At 28.2% G+C, this 22,640-nt stretch overlaps 2 protein-coding genes and 1 long non-coding RNA gene across 7 annotated transcripts; 1 reads left to right on the top strand and 2 right to left on the bottom strand.

Moving 5' to 3' along the window:
* Window positions 1-53: 53 nt before the first annotated feature.
* On the bottom strand, window positions 54-5,478 carry LOC149878345 (coiled-coil domain-containing protein 166-like). Its single transcript, XM_090072625.1, has 7 exons — window positions 5,319-5,478; window positions 5,059-5,112; window positions 4,884-4,938; window positions 4,609-4,753; window positions 2,910-2,989; window positions 494-670; window positions 54-343 (listed from the first exon to the last, which is right to left on the bottom strand). Exons 1-7 carry the CDS (start codon window positions 5,414-5,416, stop codon window positions 95-97), a joined length of 858 nt encoding a protein of 285 aa, XP_089928751.1. The 5' UTR covers window positions 5,417-5,478; the 3' UTR covers window positions 54-94.
* Window positions 5,479-5,510: 32 nt separating this feature from the next.
* On the bottom strand, window positions 5,511-21,494 carry LOC149878343 (cilia- and flagella-associated protein 184-like). 5 transcript variants are annotated; one of them, XM_090072621.1, is made up of 15 exons: window positions 21,366-21,493; window positions 20,019-20,092; window positions 19,262-19,466; window positions 17,023-17,114; window positions 16,811-16,894; window positions 16,504-16,573; window positions 16,166-16,280; window positions 15,962-16,040; window positions 15,713-15,766; window positions 15,186-15,251; window positions 14,871-14,963; window positions 14,653-14,733; window positions 14,334-14,390; window positions 6,134-6,265; window positions 5,511-6,046 (listed from the first exon to the last, which is right to left on the bottom strand). In XM_090072621.1, the coding sequence occupies exons 2-15, from the start codon at window positions 20,055-20,057 to the stop codon at window positions 5,930-5,932; spliced, it is 1,284 nt and encodes a 427-aa protein (XP_089928747.1). In that variant the 5' UTR covers window positions 20,058-20,092; window positions 21,366-21,493; the 3' UTR covers window positions 5,511-5,929. The 5 variants fall into 5 exon arrangements, with proteins under 5 accessions (XP_089928747.1, XP_089928746.1, XP_089928748.1 ...); XM_090072620.1 differs by lacking the exon at window positions 21,366-21,493 and adding an exon at window positions 20,823-20,977; XM_090072622.1 differs by lacking the exon at window positions 21,366-21,493 and adding an exon at window positions 20,713-20,968.
* On the top strand, window positions 9,941-11,909 carry LOC149878344 (uncharacterized). The gene is made up of 3 exons (XR_016447537.1): window positions 9,941-11,328; window positions 11,438-11,506; window positions 11,594-11,909. It is a non-coding gene; the product is annotated as an uncharacterized LOC149878344 (long non-coding RNA).
* Window positions 21,495-22,640: the final 1,146 nt, after the last annotated feature.

Raw genomic sequence — 22,640 nt, 5'->3', positions numbered from 1 at the left:
TAACAAACATTCGAAAAGGTAATAGGATGCATTTTAAAAGTTTTTAGTTGAAATATAAGTCGTTTTTAAAAAATCTACCATTTGATGATGGGCGTCAGTCTTGTCGCTCTACAATTTCAGATTCGCAAAACTTTGATGCTGCATCAATTCGAGCTTGCTTTAGACATTCCAATTTTTCTTTAGTCTCTTTTTCATACGTTAGAATCTTTCTTTCTTCTTCAAGTCGAATCTTTTGTTCATGTAATGCTGTATTTTTTTCTATCAGGTCGATTAACTCTTTTCTAAGTGCTCGATTCTCTCTTTTGATTCGCATTGAATGGTTGTGTAGGCATAAGTGCACTTCCTAAACGCAAAATCGTAAACATATCTTAAGATAAAATGGTAAATAAACTTCGATATATTTTCGTAAATATACAAATATATTCTTCCCAACAATTTTGTTTAATATCAATTAAACTAGAAGTAAAGAAATCGTTTTAAATATAGTAATTACTTTTTTAGTTTCGTTGGTGAGCCTTTTTAACTGATCTCTAGAATCCTGCTCAAACTTGATGTTCTCTTCTAAAAACTTGGATTGTAGACTTTGTACTGACTCATTGTGCCTAATTCGTAACTCGTTAACTCGCTTTTCAAGCGCGCTGATTTTTGAGTTCTGATGCTGCTGCAATATCTAAGGTGTAATAATTTAAAAAAAAATTTTTTTAAGAAGTTAGTTCATTTTTTTCTATACACAAGTTCATTTTTTAAAAAAAAACACATAAGTATTTATCTTTTAAATTAAATTTCCTAAGAAATCTTAGTATCGATTCATTTAAATGAGATTAGCATAAGGACAACTCTGCTAACATTTTTTTCCCTCCCGTATGTTCCCATTTCTTCAATATATTAAAGTTAATATAATTTCTTTCTTTATTAGGGAAATAAAAAAAAAAGATGATATTAATTAATCAATTTCCACTTACTAGCTATAAATCATAAGAAAAAAAAAATTTTTAACTGAAGTATAAATATTTATAAAGTTTACAAAAAACAACGTTTACAAACGTTTACGAAAACAACGTTTACGAAAAGTTTACAAAAAACAACGAAAAGTTGTGATCATACAAATAGCACATCAAACGAAAAAAAATTGTCCTGTTTGAAAGTCAAAAACATTTAAACGTTAATATTTTTTGTTGAGTAATATTTTGTTGAGTAATATTTTGTTGAGCCTTTGACATTGTTTGACAGTAGTGGCATTCCAGACTTTTGAATTTCCCCTCAAAACTCATTAAAATTAGAGTTTCGTCTATCTCGTAAAGCCACCAAATATCGTACCATAAGTTCTCAATCGGATTTAGATCGGGACTTTGGGAGGCCATTCTAGAACATTAATTTTATTTTCCTAAAGCCAAATTTTTACAGATCTGGCAGTATGCTTTGGGTCGTTGTCATGAATTAAAATCCAAGTAACAGGTAGGTTATCATCAGCATACGGTTCCATTACGTTTTGCAATATATCTTTGTACTTGTATTGATCCGAAATTCCATTAATTTTGACCAGGGGACCGATACCATACCACGATATGACTCGTCAAACCTTGATACTACCCTACAACGTCTTCACCGTTGTCTAACAATTACAGGCCCTGGCCTCAATGTACGCCTACACAGGGTTTAAATCAGGCGAAGAGATCTAAAGTTCATGGTCTCAGAAAACCAGATTTCCACATCTTTGCTTTGTGACAAGGCGCACCATCTTTAACAAAAAAACTTCTTGTGGGTCAGGGAATGTGGCACCAACCCAAGGAAGGACATAAGCCTTGAAAACCTGCGCTGGATACCCATCTTCTCATATTTTTTTTAAAGATGCAAGGAGTCCGAAAATTATAACCTGTGCATGATGCTTAAAGTTTTAGATTGGTAATGAAACAGTCAGTTCGGTTGCTACTGGATGGATAAATCATGAAGCATTTTTTGTCTGGAAACAAAAACAAACAGACGTTTTTTTCTTCAATATATGAAGGAGATTTTCAGAACGTCATAGTCTGAGAGCCTTTTGGCGGTCAGCAAGGAAAAACAATTTAGTTGAAGCCAATGATCTGGCACCAATGTTATTTTTACAACCCTTCACACTGCTACTTCAGACACATTGAGGTCTTCTGCTATGTTTTTCATTAAATTGATGGGGTTCCTGTCAATCTGGCTTTCCTTTCTGATCCTGACTTATGTTTGAGATGTCATGTTTAAACTGTTTTTCAATCTGTAAAGTAATTCAACTTTAATCAGATAGACAATATCCGAATATAACGAGGTTTGTCGTTATCATTAGTTTAGATGAATGTTTTTAAAATTGTTTTGTTTTACACACAGGAAAGAAATTTAAGTTTTTTAGGAATAGAACTTAGTCGTCGTTTGGTTATGTAGCGTCGTTCATATAAGTTATTATTCAAATGGGCTTAGAGATGATCCAGCTTCCTTCATTATCTGTGGAAACGGCGTTTCCGTGTCGAGCAAAGCAATCATCTCATTAAGGGTATTACAGGCAATAAAATTATTTATTGCTAATTTTTAACATGTTTTCCATTGTAGACAAAACAATTTGGAATAGTTGTTTTTTGCCAGAACAAAACCTATTTTAAAATAAATCTTTTTTTTTTTTGCGAAGATCTGTATGCCGTAAATTTTGAAATGTGCAAGAGGCAACTTTCTTTATAACTGGAAAAACTTTAAACATTGCTAATGATAATTCGAAATTAGTTAAAAACATAATCAGTTAATTCGAAATTAGTTAAAAACATAATCAGTTTTAGATATAAGCTAAGGTAGCTAAGGTAGCATCATTAAAATCAGATCAACCCCCGCCTAAGGAACATAAAAAAAATTGGAAAAGAAATGACATTTTTTTTTAAAATAAGAAATTTCTTTACCTTGTACTCATTTAAATCTTCAGTTTCATTCTTTATTTCAGCTAACTCCGCTTCCTTTTTGGTTATTACTTCTTTCAATTCTATAAATGTAGCATTAAAAAAGTTATAAAGCACTTTTATCTGCTTCGATACTTCAATTGAGTCTTAATAAACACCCTCATACTCACTTAGCCAAGAATAAATCCCAAAATTTTTTATAAACTTGTAAAAGTTTTCTATTATTGTCTTTTGGGGTGACTTTACACAGGTTTTTATAGAACCGTTACCTGGTGCTTTCAAAGTAACTTTATAGAAGCTTTTTTTTTTAAAAAAATATTTGTTTATTAGTCGTTAATCTATAAAAACATGTGACTCTCATGCTGAAAGTATGTGACTTTGCAATAGTTAAATGTTATTGACCATTATTTTTGCTTTCCAAATTAATTTATATGAAAATTTTAGTGCATTTCTGTTTATTTTCAAAAAATCTTGTGTTTGTATTTTATTTATAAATAAACAACAGTATAGTCATCCCATACGATTGGCTGATTTTATACAGCTTTTAGACAGTAAAAAAAAAATTATAAATTATGACTTTTTTTTTTAAAGTTGTCTATTGCCATGACATCATAGGGAATGCGTAAAGATATGTATACCTATTTCAGGTGTATATGAATTAAAGGTTATTTTCTTAGGTTATAGCTTATTAATCTCCTTTAAGATCACATGTTAAGCTTGCTCTCATTGTCAAATTTCTTACATGAGTCTAGTTGAACGACAAATTGTCTGTAGACAACATAAAGGTACTCCTAACTTCTCTCTCTTTCACGGAATAATAAAGTACCCAAGTAATTTAATAAGTTTTGAGGACTTTTGAAGTCTAATAACGCATTAAAGACCTTAAATTGAATAAATTAGACGAATTAGGCATTTTCTATAGCTCTTGTTTCTTTTTTTTCTTTTTCTCTTGAGAGCTACATTCCATTTTTTTAAAAAAGGATCGACATTTTGCTTTGGTTTTATTCATGTAAAAGTTAAATAACTTAAGTTTGCTTCGTTTAAAATATGAAAATGTAAATGTTCCAGTTTGTAAAAATTAAGGAGTTTTTATTCAAATTAATAAAAGAGAAGCTTTTGTTCCTTAGTTTTCTGATTGGAATACCATAATGGTCCATGACGAGCAAGTCGTATTTATAGAATGAAAATTGCGTTGTGACAAAAAACTAATTAATTAGAAAAATAAATCTGTATAAAAAAAAAAAAGTATCAGCAGCACACCAAAAGTGATGGCAGTCTTTTTGTAAGTTGAAACGACAAAATCAGATGTGCATAAAAGTCTCTTAATGGTATCTTTCTTAATTCTTGAAAAACACTAGCTAAATATATTAAAATGTTTGTATATTCTTTGCCTAGTAGAATCATCAAATTTAGTCACATAATATAGACTTAACATAAAACATTAATCATAAATATTGCATCATTTTGAACATGACAAAATCTTTTTGTGTAGTGTGTTCAGATACACTTTGTAGTGGCACATAGCGAAGATATAATAAAATTGACCACACTGCACAGCAGCAGAATGGTCTGTTAGTTTCATATCATGAAACCTTAACTCTGCTTGGGTTTGATGAGTATACGCTAAAATATTTATTAATAATATCGATAAATGAATAGATAAAAAAAAAAGAAAGTTAGCAATGGAGTCCATGTTTCTTACTTTGTCGCGTTTGCTCGTACGAGATTAGCTCTTCTTCTTTTTTCTCTTTTATCTCCCTGATTTGCTCTGCATACCAGTCACCCAAAGAAATCACGGCTTTTTTGCGTTTCTGTTTCTTATTTGTAATATACGTCAAATATTCATGCTAGATTGATTTTAAATGAAAATAATATATATATATATATATATATATATATATATATATATATATATATATATATATATATATATATATATATATATATATATATATATATATATATAGGGAAAGTTACCGTCTCCAATGTGACAGTGTCAGCTTCTTGTTGTAGAAACTCGTTTTCTCGGTGACTATTATTTGTCAAGTGCTTCGCTTATCCATATATTTTCTTGTTATTTATTAAACAACATGCACACCAATAAAACAAAAGTAAGGCGAAAATAAACAACTTAAATTATCAGAAAGGATACGCTTGTTCTATGAGAACCTTGACCTTTGAAAGCTCTTCAGTGATCTTTTCTAAACTTTAAGAAAATAAATTGATGGTTTGCTAAATCAACCCTTCATTTCAAAAAAAAATGAAAAAAAGAACACTTCTCGACTGAGGTTTGTATGCTCTTATATTTTTTGGTAGATGTAATTCATAAATCACAAAACCTTCGTCAAATTACAACACATTCACGCAATATATTAGAAAATTTTTTAGCTGCAATTCATCAGAGAAACTTACTCAGATTGTAAACGAAGCTCATTTTCACTAGGTAACTCCTTTTCTTCTTTTGTCTTAACCGGAGTTAAAGGTGCTGCTTTCTTTGTTCCTTTTTTCATTTGCAAAGAATTCGGAGGCTGTTGAAAGTGTCACATCCCAAGTCTGCTTAGTTGCTGCTTAAGATATCCGGTAAAAAATAAATGGCGAACATAAGTGATAAAATTTTTTTCGTACTTAAAAACCTTTTGATATAAAAAAATATTTTTTGCAAAAAAAATTTACTTTATTTTTAATAAACTTTATTTTTTTATCATAAAAAAACGAAAGCTTAACAGCTTGAGTTTACATCTTTCTATTTTCCTCTATATCGATATAAAACGAATAGAAAAAAAAATCTACCGGCATACGATCTATCTAAGATTAATAAGTGGCGATCTATCTAAGATTAAACGTTCAAAGGAGCGTTTTAAAAATATTTTATTTTTAGCAAAAACTGCCAGAAATCTATTTTGGATAAAAACGGCGACGCAAAGTTTTCCGTCATTTTTTTGTAAGAAGTCATATTAAAGGTAGAAAAGAAACCTTGTTATAACATTCGAGAGATAAAACACAAGCAAATAATATTCCTAAATTTATGTGATTTTAGTTGAACTCGATTGTTCGATTTTTTTTTGCAAAGTTTTCAAACAAATTGTTAGTTCTTTATGCTGGGTTTTAAGCTGAGCTAACCGCGTTCGTAAATGTTCACCCTGCAAAGAAAAGAAAAAAAAAAAAAGAAAAATGATAAAACATGAGAAAATACAATAGCAAAAAAAATTGCTCATTATGATTCAAACCTCATCAACGCATCGCTCAAAATCCAGTAATAGAGTTTCATTACCAAGCAAACCAGATTGATGTTTCAATTTGTTATTGTCCGTGCGCAATGAATCTCGAACCTGTTTTGTTCGCGTAAGAATTTCTCTCCTCTAAAATAATTCAGAAGACAAACAACTATCTTAAAGGTAATAACTAACGCAGAGATTAACATCTGGTGATATTTGATTTATAAGTTCATAACTTCATTTCTTGAGAAAAGATAGGAGGGAAACGCAGATGTAAAAAAACACTTTGTTTAATAGGTCTTGCTACAAACCTAAAACAAAGAAGAAAAAGAAAATACAGGTAATGGTAAAATGCGGAAGAACTTAGAATATGCAGAAAAATAGAGAAAAATTCCCACCCAGCTAGCACACATACGTTGGGCCAACGTCGGACCAACGTCGGAAGCGTTGGCCAATTTTATTAACTTCACGTTGACGTTGAACCAACGCACAGTGGAAAATTGTAGAGCAATAGCATATCATAAATGTTTTTTACTAATGTCACTACTGTCATTATATTTCAATTTTATTTAATAGTTAAATAGTCAATCATTACTATAATGCAGGAATTTCACATAATTTTATGTAAAAATAAAAGCTTTGAAGCCCTATTGTTTATTACTTTTGCGGATGTTTATTTCAAACCTGTTCGCTTCATCACTTTAAAAGCTAATTTTCTATAAAACTTTCTAGGAATAAATATAAAGTATTATACATTTTTGAAAAGCTCATGTTATGGAGATTTTAAGAAAATTATATATTTTTACTTATATGGTTCAGTTTAGGAGTAATTATTTGAACAATAAAATATATGAAAAAAAAAAAATATTCTTCAAGTTCACTGAGACTTTTGGTAGTTACCCACGCTTCCCCACGTTTTACATTTAATGTAGTATTGTAGCCTAGGTGTTTATTAAAAACATGTATAAGAATGAGTTGCAGAAACGTGCGGTTTCCGAAATTATCGAGAAAAGAGTGATAAAAGTAAAAAAACAGAAAACCGCTTTTTATCGTGGTTTCAAACTTTGTTCATTTATAACAATAGCTTGGTATATGTTTTTTAATTTATTATCAATTTTTTATTGATACCATGGCATTCTTGTATTTTTGCACTCCTTTTGTGGTGAATGTACACTGCCAATATATAAAGAGTTGAAACATTTATATCAGTATAACAAATTCACAGTGGAAATTAAACCGACACGTTTGACTATTGAGTATTACGTAGTTTACTTTAGTGACTTGTTAAAATGACAACTTTTAAGTGTTCCAAATGTAAACTATTGCTTTCCTATATTGATGGAGGAAGGACAGTTGAGGCACTGTCAAAAATTTTAAAAGAAAATTATTAACTTTCTAAGGACAACTTGTGTTTCATAATCAGTGATATTCAAAGGCACATTATTCCGTCGTTTAATAAGCGATGGATACAGGCGTCACGGAAAAAGGAAGCTTTTTTTTTATCTAAGAACAGTGATTGGTTGGATTCTGAATATTGTGTATCTTTACCTAACTCAGAAGAGGCAATTACCGACTCCACGCCATCTACTTCTTTTGAAAAACGCGGAAAACCGTGCGTGTCTTATGAGGATTCGTCAGAATCCAGCAAAAAAAGAAAAAATTCCATGTTACTTAAGGAATTTGGATTCGAGCACATCTTTAATACATATCTTCAGCCGTTGCGTTTAATAGGAGAAGCAGAAGCAAAATTTGTGGAATCATTAAGGATTGCTGATAAAGACAAAAAAAAATTAATATCGAGTTTTATGGAATACGCAAGCCAGAAAAATATGCTAACGAGTGAAGAAGCACTCAGCGTGTTTATTGATTTAGATTTAACAAAAGCACAATATTTTTACATGAGGAAGGTGACAAATGAACGAAACTGTTCCATATTCCCACCATATTATAAAATTCAAGAAATTAAACAGATCTGCTATCCACCATCTTCTGCAATAGAAATTACGAACTGGCGCAGTTGTTTGGTAAAATCCGGCACCTTCATCTGTTCGTTTTTGTCAACCTACATGCATAGAATTTTGCAAAGAGACTCCCGAGAAAACTAAAGCCATTGTAGATGAAATAAAGAGCCAAATAAACTCTTTGCGGCCGTCTATAATTAATAAAAATGGTAAAAATGTACAAGTAAAACATGAACTTTTTCTAACAATGATAGATGGAAAAGTGGCTCGGGCATTAACGGATATGCCTTCTGGGTTTACATGTACAATATGTGGAGCTACTCCACGGGAAATGAACGATTTGACCAAAGTGGCTTCTAGGCCAATTGTCTACATTACATGCCTGGATTCGTTGTATGGAAATGATATTACATATTTCATACAACCTTTCTTACCAAACCTGAGCAGCAACAAGTGAAGAAAAGAAACGGCTAAAGCAAGAGAAGAAAATCTTGGTGCAGAAACGTTTTTTGTGAGGAGCTAGGGTTGATCATTGACAAACCAAGACAAGAAAGTGGTAATACCAAAGAATGTAATACTGCTATAAAATTTTTTTACAATGCAAGCTGCTCTGCTGAAATCACTGGAGTGGATGAAAATTCGATTAAGCAATTTTACATAATTCTGCAAGCTCTCTCCTCAGGTGTTAAGATAAATGCTGAAAGTTTTGGTAGTTATGCTGCAGAAACTGCCCGAATCTATGCGACCAATTATGGATGGTACTATATGCCATCTTCAGTACACAAAATCTTACTTCACGGAGAAAATATCATAAAGCATTTTACAGTACTTCCTACCGGAAGTGTTCTCGATCAGTTACAAATGAGGATGTATTTCATACTCTTCTGTACACTTCCGATCCGTACATCATTATTTCATAAAAACAACTATTTAAAAATTGTTATTAAGAAACTGTTTTAAATATTTCTATAATTAGTAAGTAAGCATTTTATGTATTTTTCGTCGTTTCTAACAATTTTAAGGTATTTTCATACATTTGTAAAATATTATGTTAAAGTGTAAATAAAAAAAAATGCCATTATTGAAGTTTTTGATTTTTATTTATTTTTAATTTTGTATTACAAAAAGTTCTTATAAAAAGTATTTCATTAGAAGCGTCATATACTACTTTAAATTTGTCATATACTACTTTAAATTTGTCATATACTACTCTAAATTTGTCATATACTACTTTAAATTTGTCATATACTACTTTAAATTTGTCATATACTACTTTAAATTTGTCATATACTACTTTAAGTTTGTCATATACTACTTTAAATTTGTGCAGAATTTCAAATCTCTATTTTTAGTAACAAAAAAGTTATCGATTTTTGATCCGAAACACAACCTTTTTTTTCCACTGTGCAACGTCGGCTAACGTCGAATACGACCATGTTTAAATGCGTACAGTGTGAACCGGGTTTAGCGTTAGAAAAGTTTTCGTCCACTTTTAAAAGCTGTTGTGGCCCAACTTTTTATTAGAGTATTTTAGTGCTTTGAATTTCATGATTTTATAATAACTTCGTAGTAATTGAATATTGCGTAATTTCGAATTTAATAACAAAACATTAAAAAAAATAAGTACAAACATGCTAATTTTTATATCTATTAAGATGCAGTTTTTAATTTTTCTTTAAAAGAAGAGTTTATTTAATTAAATTATAATGTTTATAATGTCATTATGTATAATTATAATGTTCATAATGTTTATAATGTCATTATATACAAATTATAATGTTTATAATGTTTTTAGTTTATAATGACATTATAAACTAAAGTTAAAGAAACTCTTGTTAATTTATCTGGTTAAACAATATCTAGTTAATAATCTATGTACCACATACCACATACTAATGCATGTAGTACACACATTATAAATAATAGTGTATGAAGTACATAAACATAATGTACGTAGTACATGCAAAGCATAATACTGTCTATACTATTTAGATAACTACTGCATGTCAAACACTGTCATACAGTCTGTATCATAAAATATGATACAGTCAGTATCATATAGTATGATACATACAATTAAAGAGTTGTTAATTACTAAAGACTTAAGTAGTTAATAACTATGCAGTCTAAATAGTTATTAACCACTTAAGTCTTTAATAATTCATTACTTGGTACTACTTAATAAGTATTACCAATTAAGTGTTGCATTTTATTATATGCATTTGTGGTATTCTACAAAATGAATGCAATGCCAACAAATGTACTGATTAGTATTTTTTAAATCACATTTTTTTTGCCACGTTTATGCAGGTAGATCGAAAAAATTATTTCATTTTGTTTTATATGCATTTTATTTGTATAAACTAAATATTTTTTGCATGTGTTTGTCATTAACTATTTTTTTACTTCAAATATAGATTTTTATTTTGATATAGATTATTTATTGAATATAAAAATATGTAAATTATGTTACTGTTATCTACAAACACAAATATATATAACCTATTACCTATAATTTTAACAGTAGTTATGTCTAAAGCTCATCAAATGAAAGATGCAAGTTCAAATGTTTATATAAAGTTATATAATGAGGAGCATTCAAACGCTAAAGTTGCTCTCAAGCGAAATCAATATGCAAGATTTGTAAGAATGCTAAGCAGTTAGAAAGAACATTATGTTTGAATATGTGTATAATTTGTACAAATATTTTAATATAATTATAATTATTGTTACAACAAGTTTTGATTTTTCTCTGTGTTACAAAGTTAAAGATACTTCTTTGATCAGCATTAATGTTAAATATTTATTTATTAGTAAATCCATGTGTTTAACAAAGATAACATATTTTTAGTAGATGGTTTTGTTTTACAAAGATGTTAGTAAATGCATGTGTTTTACGAAGATAAGATATTGGTAGTAAATATATGTGTACCTCATTCCTGTATTATAATTCTTATCAGCATTATAATTGTATGTTGTTAAAATGTCCTAAAGCTATAATATATTATATAACTTCTTGTTTCTATATAGTTTTTGTATTGTATGTTTTTATTATTTATTGCTTCATTATTATTTATTGACATTTATAATTATCTACTGAATCAAGCTTTTGCTTAAATTGTTCTTTTTTTTCAGTTATTTTCTAAGGGGCATTTATTTTTCAATTCACTTGGCAGCTGTTAAAGAGGGAGAAGGTGACAATTGTTTGGGAGTGTATTAATTGTATATATTTGTGGCATTTTAATGGTAATTGAAATTCTTTTAGTATTTTTATAGTAGAGTTTTGAAGCTTGTTGTATCAGTGAAATTATTCCAGTGAAATACTGATACTATTATTCGAAAATTTTCCGTATAGACCATGACTTGAAAAAATGAATGCAATATCAACAAATGAACCTATTATTTTTTCACCATTTTTGTGCAGGTAATACATAAAAAAAATTATTATGTTTTTATTTATGTGCATTTTACACTCACACAAATATATATAACATATTTATAACTTTAACAGTAGTTATGGCAATGCCAAAGGTCATCAAATGAAAGATACAAAATCAAAGATTATCAAATTAAAGATTATCAAAGACTATCAAATTGTATAACGAGGAGCATTCGAACGTTGTAGTTGCTCTCAAGCGAAGTAAAGATGCAAGATTCGTTAGGATGCCAAGCAGTTAGAAAGAACATTATTATGTTTAGATATGTGTATAATTTATACGATTATTTTAACTTAATTGTAATGATTATTATAACAAATTTTGATTTTCTCTGTGTAGTTATTAAATTAAAGTTGGTCCATTAATCAGCATCAATGTTTACTTTTGTTTCTTAGCGCCAAGTTTTATTTTAACTTATTTGGACATTTTAATAAACATTACAAAGAAATAGTTGCGATTTATTTAAGTTTATCGTTACACTTTATTTAAAGACATAGCTGCGTTTTCTCTGAAGAAATAGTTCCACCTTAGTTAAAGAAATAGTTTACTAAGTAAAGAATTAGTTTTAATTTGTTCGCAAAAACTTTACTATTGATTCAAAAGGTATGCACATCTTTTGAATCAAAAGCAATGATTTCGCAAACAAATTAAAACTATTAATAGTAATATTTAACGTAATATTTTAATAATCATTGTTATTAAAATATTACGTTGCGCCAACGTCAGAATGCGACGCTCGCCCAACGTCGAAATCCGACGTTGGGCCAACGTTAGCCCAACGGTTGGTTTGGACGTCGCGCCGACTACCAAATCGACGTTAAGCCAACGTCAGTTACCGACCATCGGCCAACCAATTTTTCGACGTCGGCCCGACGTTGGCTCAACGTATGTGTGCTAGCTGGGTTGCTTGATGGATTTAACGAGCTATCAAAAGTTTTACAACTTTTTGCCAGTTCAGCGAATGAGCGGTTTTTTTTTATTCCAAAAATAACACTGGTCAACAAAAAAAATTATTTTCTCATTTCTAGCTTTTTTTTACCATTCTTGAGCAGTTACAATTTGACAATGGATCAATTTTCTCAATCGGGCAAATATCTAGGTAGTTTAGCAGATTCGTGCTTTTCGTTTCCACAGCGACTTGGTTCGCTTCATACCGTTAAACTGTTAATTTAACATAATGGTAGCTTTATAGACATGCATAAAATGTAACATGATTATTATGCTTTTAAATAAGAGGAAGAAGTTCTTTCTGTAGATAACCCTTACGATACTTCAGATTGTTGAAATGTAAAATTGACGTCCTGGAATCTATTTAAAGACACATTTGATGTAAGTTTCAAAGTCCGTTAATATGCAGCTGCCATATTTTGTCAAGATCTTGTTGAATACCAAAAAACTAGCTCTTGGCCACTGAGAATTTGTTATATCTTCTGACTTGTTGAACTTAGTAATTTTTTGAATATCTTTTGTGCTGTTGGAGATTTGGAGTTTCTGCAGATATGAAAGTGGGGATATTTAAGGTGTGTTAGGGTTACGGTTAAGTTAGTTTTCGAAATATATAGGGGAGACTTGTACTGAATGGACCTTGTACTGAATGGACCTTTTCAAAAATAAGAACTTAGAGACCAGTTAGATGTATTTTTGACGTCACAAATAAATCACCTTTACACAATGTCTCTTCAGTATGTCTTGGTTAAATTTATTCGAAGAGAAGCAGTAGTTATGGAAGTTTTCTGATTTTTCAAGGCAAATGTAATTTTTTTACTTTTCTGAGTTTTCATTTTACAAAGTTTTTTCAAGGAGAAGTTGACTCTTAATATTAATAATGTTATAGATATATATTTTGGACTTCGGATAGTAGTAGAAGGAAAGTTATCTGAGGTACAGATTGTTGTAATTATATGGGTAACATGTGGATATTGATAAATGTACTGAATGAACCACCATTGATTGTACTGAATGGACCAAACCATCTTCCGATATGAGCATTTATTGCGTTTCAGTATGTTACTTACTATGATAAAATACTCGCGCTTTTTTAATAAATAAAGAAGTTGTGAAAGTGACTAATAAATTATGCTAAAAAAAAAAAAAACAAATCATAAACTTCAGTACTGGATGGCAGCTAAATTTAGGATACAAGTTACTCAGTAAGGTAATAAGTTTTGTTTTAACATATTCCTATTAAGAATATTATGTTTCATACAAAGTGAAATGTAATTTTTTGTAGTTAAATTATTTTCCAATGTATTTTGTAGAGAGAAGTTATTTTATAACTTCCATAATTTGTTACCTTATTCGTAATATAAAAAATTACGAATAATGTATCACTCAATTTAATTTATATTCCTCTACATTTAAGTTTTTATATATGTTATATACAAAAAATAACATGGAAAAGTAATTTTTATAATAAAATTATACACAATTTTTATTAATTTTTTTTTGTTTTAGAAACATTTGAGAGCTTATGATAAGAAAACTGCAACGGCAACTTCTACAATTTATGATAAATATTTGACAGTAGTCATGCGCAATGAATGGGATTCCCTGAAATGCCGTTTTAAAACGTTTTAGGCAACGTCAAAACGTAGAAATTCGTGTTTTCTGAAAACGGCTTATAGTTGTCTTATATAACAATTTTTTGGGGGTTGCGGGAATAAATAGCCAATCATCACATGAGTGTTGTACATGATAAATAGACTAAAGAAAAGCTACACTTTATAATATGTTAGGAACTTGCGGGATGACCCCATGTAATTTTGAGGACTTTATTCTCATAAATTATTTGTATAAATTACAAACTTTACAAACCTGAGCAACAGTTACATCTAAGTCTTGAAGATTTTTACTGAGCTCAACATTTTCTCCCTGTGTGAATTAAAAAGGCTTTTTAAATTTTAAGTCACATGTCTCTCTCACACAGACGCACGCGCACGAGATTATGGAGCTATAAGTTTTAAAGTGGCACATTTAATTTTTTTATTAATGTCCATGAAAAAACTTTTAGTGAAGAAAAATTTTAAAATGTTTTCATAAAAATAATGTAAAAATTTATCAAGAGATAGAAATGACATGAGAAACTATATAAATACTTAAAACAAAAAAAATACTTAAAGCAAAAAAAAAATACTTGTACAAACTGCAACTTTTCTTTTAAATGAGCAAATATTTGAACTGTTGTAGTGATTTTCTTTCGAAGCTTCATAAGTTCCTAGAACAAAACGCATATGCTTGCAGATAATGAGTTCTCTTACAGTTAACTAATTTACACTGTAATAATACTTGATGTACATGCTTCGTATAAATGCATACTCCATGTAAATACAAACCTAATATAAAAATACATACTTCATTTCGATCTTCAATTTTTTCATTAAAGGTTTGATTTTCAATTTTAAGCTGCTCAAAGTCTATGAGATGCAATCCTTCTCCTAACTCCTCCTAACAAAAAAGGGGGTAAAAATACTCATTAAAAACAAATCCAAGTTTTTGAAATTAGGTTACAAATCAAACTATAATAATCAGATTTGCTTCCAAATATTTAGCAAGCTTCTTGTCAAGTTACATCTCTCTTGTAGACATTCTAACAAAATCATTTGATTAAAATTCAATATATTAAAATAAATTATTTAAATTTTTATAACAAAAACAGTTAAAATTTACCTTTACTTTTAACTGCATTTCATATTTCTTTAACTTATTCTTTAACTTGATATTCTCGAGTCGACACTAAATATTTTTAATTCCTCAAAAAAGTTTAAAAACATTTTTAAAAAAAAATTCCTGAAAGAAAAATAATATTCCTAAAAAAGTGTTTTCTCAAATTTATGAAATTTGCATAACATGCATTTTTTCCCCATCAAAATAAACAACCTTTTGGAAAATAAACATTTGTATTGTAAGATTGTAAAACAAGCAAACAGGCTTAGCGTTTTTTTATCATCGCAATTGGTGGATGTGAAATATTACTGAGAATTTACAATTTCTGATTCTATTACAATTCTATAACATGCAATCACTAAAATGACTTATGCTACTGAGAATTCACTATTTCTGACTCTATTGTAAATCAAAAAAAAAAAAAAAATCAAAAAAAAAAAAAAAAGAAAGAAACATAAACATAACAAAAAATTAATCCAGTTCTTGTTTCCTACAAAAATTAAAACTCTAAAAGCAGAAACAAATCTTACTGCAATAACTTCTTGTTCTTTCCTCATTTCCAAAATATGGTATAACTCTAAGTCCTTAAAACATTAATAGCATTAAAATGATTAATAAAGTAGATTTTACATTTTCTGTTGAAGAGCAAACATGATTAATTTATAAAGTAGCAACAAACCATTGTGAGTTACAATAAGCTTTAATACCATTCAATTTTTTTTTTTTTAAAAAAAACTATTAACAAAAACTAAACAATTATTTTAAATAAAGGATCTTACCTTACTTGCTATTCTTTTACCAGAATGACTACTGATAGCATTTCTTCCAATGTTGTACTTGAAGTCAATAAATGCTTTACTAATGACAACAACAAATTATATTACTATTCTTTTTGTTGTTGTTGTTGATGTTTAACAAATGATTAAGTAATTTTAAAGAAATAACTCCAGAAAGAAAAAAAATTTTCTCTTCCAAAAAATTACCTTATTTCCTCTACTTCTTTTAACTTTTCTCCACACCTTTTTCTAAATTCCTCAACTTGAATTCGAATACTACTTGTTTGATGAGCTTCCTCGCTTTGCAATTCTTTGAAATTTGCTACCAAAATTAAAAGAGAAAAGATGATTAAAGTTTGTTAGGAAATCAAAAAAAAGCAAATGGAGACCAAAACCTGAACTTCATTTAAGTAACAATTATCCACAACATAAGTTTCTACTTCTTGTGTGTAGTTCTTCAATAATGACAAACCAACAAATAAAGTGGTTTAAATCATCGTTGTAACTTTTTAAACTATGGTATATGTTTGTTAGAACCTACTTACTAATATATTTTGTGTAACGCTGGTCTTGTTCATTTTCATTTTTTTCTATATCCATTCCTTGTTCATCATTCTAACAAAAAAAATTCCAAGTTAAACAGATTTTAATACTTAGCAATTTGAATGCATACAATGACTTAAAAATGATTAAAATCTAAGAAATGGGAGATTAGTTTTATAAAGGCTTAACCAAAAAGCACTAATGTTAATTAACTTTTGCAAAGATTGAAAGTAAAACAGATATTACAGTATTACAATTTGTTTACATTAAAAGTTTATGTTATACTACAGACAATTAAAAAAAACTGACTCTTTTTTTTTGGAAATACTCAGCAAGTTTGCGCTGATATTGGGTGTTGTTTTTTTGCAATTTCAGTTTCTCTTCCATGATTTCCTACAAAAAGAAAGATTTAAGTAATACTTAGTATTAATATTACTAATAAACAGTATTTAAAGTTTTAAGACTGTTACATATCATTTTAAATTACCAAATGTTGGTTGAACCAAATCACAAATTATTACTTTATACTGCTTAATAAGTTCTTCTCTGTCATAATCTGCAACAGCCTCTGGTATATATTTTTCCCCATTTAAAATGTCTTTGTTTTGAAAATCTGACAAAACAATAGGGAAATAAGATTAATATTTAAATTTATACTCAATTAATACACATAAATATAACAGATATGTTATCAAACATATTTTCAATAAAATAAAAGGGACACTAAAGGATAGTTTTTTAAAAGAGCTATTATATTGCTCAAATTCTTAAAAATTAGTTAGGTGACTGAATAAGTAAATTGAGTAACTAAGGTTCATTATTAATCTACAAAAAAAATTTTTTACATAAGTGTGTACTTTTTAGCTTTTACTAAAATAGTGTTTGTCATAAACTGCATAACTCAATTGGGATAATCAAGTTGTGAAAAAAACCATAAACTTCTTTTTTACTTTATTTAAAGATAATTATAAAAATACACTTTAGATATTTTTTTGGTAAAACATTTGAAAGTTAAACCATCAGTTAAGCTCCTTTTAGAGTCATAACAAAGTGTTTATTTCAAGTTTATTAGGAAAACTGATGTCTACACTTTTCAAGCAAAAAGAAAATAATAGGTCTTTTTAATGTAACTCACTAAAAATCAGTTATAGAATTATTTAAACAAAGTAATAAGTTAACTGTACCATCCATAAAATTCAAATTGTTACCTTTTTTTAAAACTTACCATTTAGTGAATTTCATCTTTTAGCTATGAGATTACTATTTAAACTTTTTTTAAAGATTCCATCAAAACTTCAGTTTTCCTCATTATCTCAGGCCCATAAAATTCATTTTGGCAACTCAACATTTTCCTTTAGCACTGTTACTTCAGTTTCAATCTCAGCAATGGCTCTTTATTACAGATTCATTATTACTTGATTCATTATTACTTCATTATTCATTCATTATTACTTGATGCCTATAGCAAATAGCATTAAACCTAAAAGTTTAAGTTAGTAATGCTACCATAGCATTCAGCTCATTATTGCTGCCATAGCATTCAGTTCATGAGTGTTTGAAGACTTTTGTGTAACTATAACTTATGATGGCATGAAAACCTTTTTCCAGATAACATAGAAAAGGGTAAAGTATACAGTTATTGGCATGCTAAACTTATTTTATTATCACCTAGTGTTGTGTTAGACTTTAAAAAGATTTTTTTAAATAGTAGTAGGTCACATTCTCCTATTTTCATTTTTACCAAATATTATCATTATTCTGTGACTGATATAATGGGTACAAACAACTGAATTGTATATTTTAACAACTTTAGTTATCAGCATGGGGTGCCAATAATTTAATTATTTATTAATTATATATACTAAAACTATTGACATATAATAGATTTTAAAATTATTTTTCATTAATAATCTAAGAAATAATTAATAATCCTGTTAATTATGTAAAACTATTTATTGACAAAATGCCAAAAGAAAAAAAACAAACTTTGAAAGCATATAAACATTATAGAGGCTATTCAGTTTGGTGAATAATCTCAAAATTTTGGTTGGTGAAAAAATTTGGAGTCCTTTGATCTACTCTACAATTCAGATTCAAAAATCCAAATTAACAAAATTTTTCATGTAGACCTTCAACAGTGCTAACTAACAATAAAAACACACTGGTAAATTGCTTTATATTTCAATCTCACAAGAACTTTGCACCTGCCAATGTTGCAGCATCTAGGCCTTTAAAAGCAGGTTGGAAAAAAGGTCTTTTTGATGAGTGGAATAAAAATCTAAATAGTATAGTTGCTAAAAACAATTTGGCCCTAATTTGGGATAAAACTTGAAGAAAACAGTAAAATCTAAAGTTTTAATAAATGGCTTTAACACTTGTGGACTTTTTCAGGAAGACATTTAAAGAACATACATATTGCAGGAGAAAATTAGTTTCCAACAAATATCTACTTTATCTAATAAAAAAAAAGGATTTGTAAAAAGACAGGCTTATAATACTTTATTACTAGCAATAATAAATTGCCTGTAAAAATTACATTAAAAAAAACAACAACATTAAACTGTGGTTGAGATTTTTTAATTCTGTAAGGATTAAATTAAGGGTTTCAGAGTGAAACTCTATTTTATAAAATTTTTAACATAAATTGAAATAATTTATATCATTATATCATCAGATACACATATATTAAACTAGATTTTATTGCAACAGGTCATAAGGTCATAGACTTAATATACTTTATATTGGTATCTGGAAGCTTACTGTTAATTTCTTCAAAATTTTTTTCTTCAATTTCATGACTGTTTTCCTGATCTTCTTGAATAGATTTTTCATCTTTTTCTGATATTGAACTTCTGCTTGACAAATAACTAGATTGAGATGATATGATATTGATTTCTTTGAGTAACTTTGGGCTTTGTTCTCTATCTTCTGGCTCTGCAGCATTTACCAAAATCTCTATTTTTTCCTAAAACAGATTATTTATACAATAGAAATAAAGAATTTAAAAAGCCATTGACCACTTAAAAAAAGGTAAGAATTTTTAAAAGAACAGCCCATATCATTTTGAATAATTCCAGCTGACAACTTGAAAATCAAATTTCCAAGCCTGATTAAATGAATTACTCTAAGAATACAAACTTACACTCAACCAAAATATTGTACTGCTTTTTATGTAAGCCTCTTAAATTTGCAAAGCTAAAATTTTATTTACTTTGCACTTAACTGGTGGTTTCTTGTAAACTCGGAGAAAAACTGTGCATTAAAAAGTGAAACATATCTTTTTAATTAAACTAAATTCCAAATTTTAAAAACACAACAAAAAGATAGTAAATGGTTAACACAACAACTATTCAGTACAGAAAGAATAAAACAACCTTAAGACCTCTGGTAGTCAATAAACACATATATGCAACTGTTGTAACATTAACCCTATAGCCATATGCATGGTAAAATTCATATAAAAAGCTACTATTGTTTTTACACTACGTTAACAGAATTTTTATTTTAACAAACTCACATTTGATCCAGTTGTATTTTGAGAAATTTCTTCACTCATCTCATCTATTGATATCTTGAATAAGCTAGACAACTCTATTTTAGTCAAATAAATTTAAAACTTTGATATGATCATTTAATTGTTAAATTAAAAATAAAATGTACACTGTAAGAAATAAAAGTAACTTCATAAAAAGTAACATTACATTACAACTATATTAAGTTATTATTATTATTATTATTATTATTATTATTATTATTATTATTATTATTATTATTATTTTTATTATTATTATTATATATAATAATAATAATAATAATAATAATAATAATAATAATAATAATAATAATAATAATAATAATAATAATAATGATAATAATAATAATATATATACATATATATAATAATAATAATATGCATAAACATTATATATATATATATATATATATATATATATATATATATATATATATATATAATTTTTGAAAAATAATCTTTAGTAAAAATATTTTAATTTTTATGCAGAGTACTTTAAAAGTACTTAAAATTTATTAAACTTACATACAAGGTAATTTGAATTAAGCAAATTGTGCAGCTTAACTGCACAAATACAAATAAACAGTCAATGAACAGTCAATGAACAGAATTTACTAAAGCTTTACTATATATATAAACAACATATGGAAATTAAATAAAAGTCTTTAAATATTTCAACCTGTGTTCCATACAACACTGATTTTTCTTCTTTTGATTACAACTTGTTTTAGTGTTGTTTAAATTTCAAGTTTATGTGAAGGAGAATGTTTACATTAAAAACAATCTTGCCTTGAAACATTTCCATTTAAGTGGTAACTACTGACATCTGGTGGCTGATATCACTACTATCATAACATTATAGCCATTTTCTTTTTATTGAGCTCTAATTTGTAAATTTATGTCATTTAAGCAACTTTTGAATTTGGATATTAAATGTATAATTAATAAAGGGTCAAAACTTATATATTTTAAACTATGTGGAATACTCAGCTGATCTCTGTTTTAGATAATAGCATATCACCAAAATTCCTTAGCTATTTATTTACTTCTACCCATTGTACCTTAGAAAAGTTAAACAGAAGGTACATTTTAAAGTTAATAGTTAAACAGAAGGTATTTTTTTGATTGAATACAGACATCATATTCCTTCCATGTTAATACATTCCAGAGACCATTTCAATGGTGACATGTAGACAGGTTTATCATTTAAATAAATAATTAATAAATATGTAACGAAAATAAAGCACATTTATAATTAGGTAAGGTATCATGCCTTCATAAATCAAAAATATATTATATCTAAATGACTTAAATAAATAATATTGTTTCCACCTGTTTGATTTCATGTTTTATCTCTATTCAAATATCCTGATTGCTCTTTTTACTGACTGACTGTCTTTTAAGAAAGCGAGAACAAGTTTTCAAAAAAGAAAAAATAAAAAAAAGAGTCATAGCTATATTAAAGTTTCTGTCTTTAGTCAATATTTTTAAAATTTTAACTATTAGATTCAATTTCTTCACAACTTAAAATTTTTTAAGTTGATTACGTCCGAACACAATGAGTGCGAATATTAGAATTACCATAGTTACCTAAAATCCTTATAGAACCAAACAAAGATGGCAACCCGCAATTTCGAATGAAATAAAGAAATTTAACATTTTAAGCTACTTACTCACAGTGGCGTATCTAGGGTAGGGCAGGCAGGGCACGTGCCATGGGCGCCAGCCTGAAAGGGGCGCAAAAGAGGCTTGGTTGCGATACAATAGGCGAGAATTTTATAAAATATAAGAAATAATATATCATATAAAATAAATATATTATATAAAATAAAGTTTGTAACATCATTTATTAAAAAATTGTAATTAAGCACTTTATGTGGGGGAGGAAGTGATTTAGACATATAGTTAGCCATTATACAAGCAATCTAGGAAAACTACTAATACCTCCTTGATACAACTTTTTGACTTTGAGAAAAAGAGAAATCTATCTTTATGTGATATTGGCTTCTTTTCTGAAGTTCTTTCGTTCTTTTTTTATAAAGAGCATGTAAAATGCAGTAGTTCTGATGACTTTTCACTAATTTTTCATTTTTTTTTATTTTTTTATTTTTTTGTTAAAACTCCACAGAAAGATGACCTCTTGTTTATGTACTTTCACATAACTAAAAAAATAGTATTAGCTTTGAAGAACGACAGTTTCAGAGAATAACTTTTTATGTAACTAAATGGGAAGATTTTACAAAAATACATTATTCTTTGTATGCAGTAATATTAGGGTAAGTCCGGGAGATATTGTCACTCGTTTATAAAGCACTGTAATTTGACTTGCGCATAACTAAAGTGATAGTATTAACTTTGATGCACTTCTTGTAATCAAAACTATTCCTTAAATTTTGCATTAGAGTGTTGGACAACTAACAACAGTGGAATATTTATTGTTCCACTGCAAAGAAATTTTCAGCGTGTTTTAAAACAAGTTAATGAAAAAAATGTATTGTCGTTTAGAGCAACAACAGTAATAAATAGTGAAGATACAACGTGTTAGCCATCTGAAAGAGGAAAATGGAGATGTTTTCTTCAGAAACTGCCTTTAAACTCTTAACAGGC

The sequence above is a fragment of the Hydra viridissima genome, unplaced genomic scaffold (assembly GCF_058129835.1).
Source record: "Hydra viridissima isolate aposymbiotic clone 2 unplaced genomic scaffold, HvirCarnegie_v1 scaffold_15, whole genome shotgun sequence".
Classification (NCBI taxonomy): Eukaryota; Metazoa; Cnidaria; class Hydrozoa; order Anthoathecata; family Hydridae; genus Hydra; species Hydra viridissima.
Note: the sequence above shows the minus strand (reverse complement) of the source record. Positions and strands in the feature narration are given on the sequence as shown.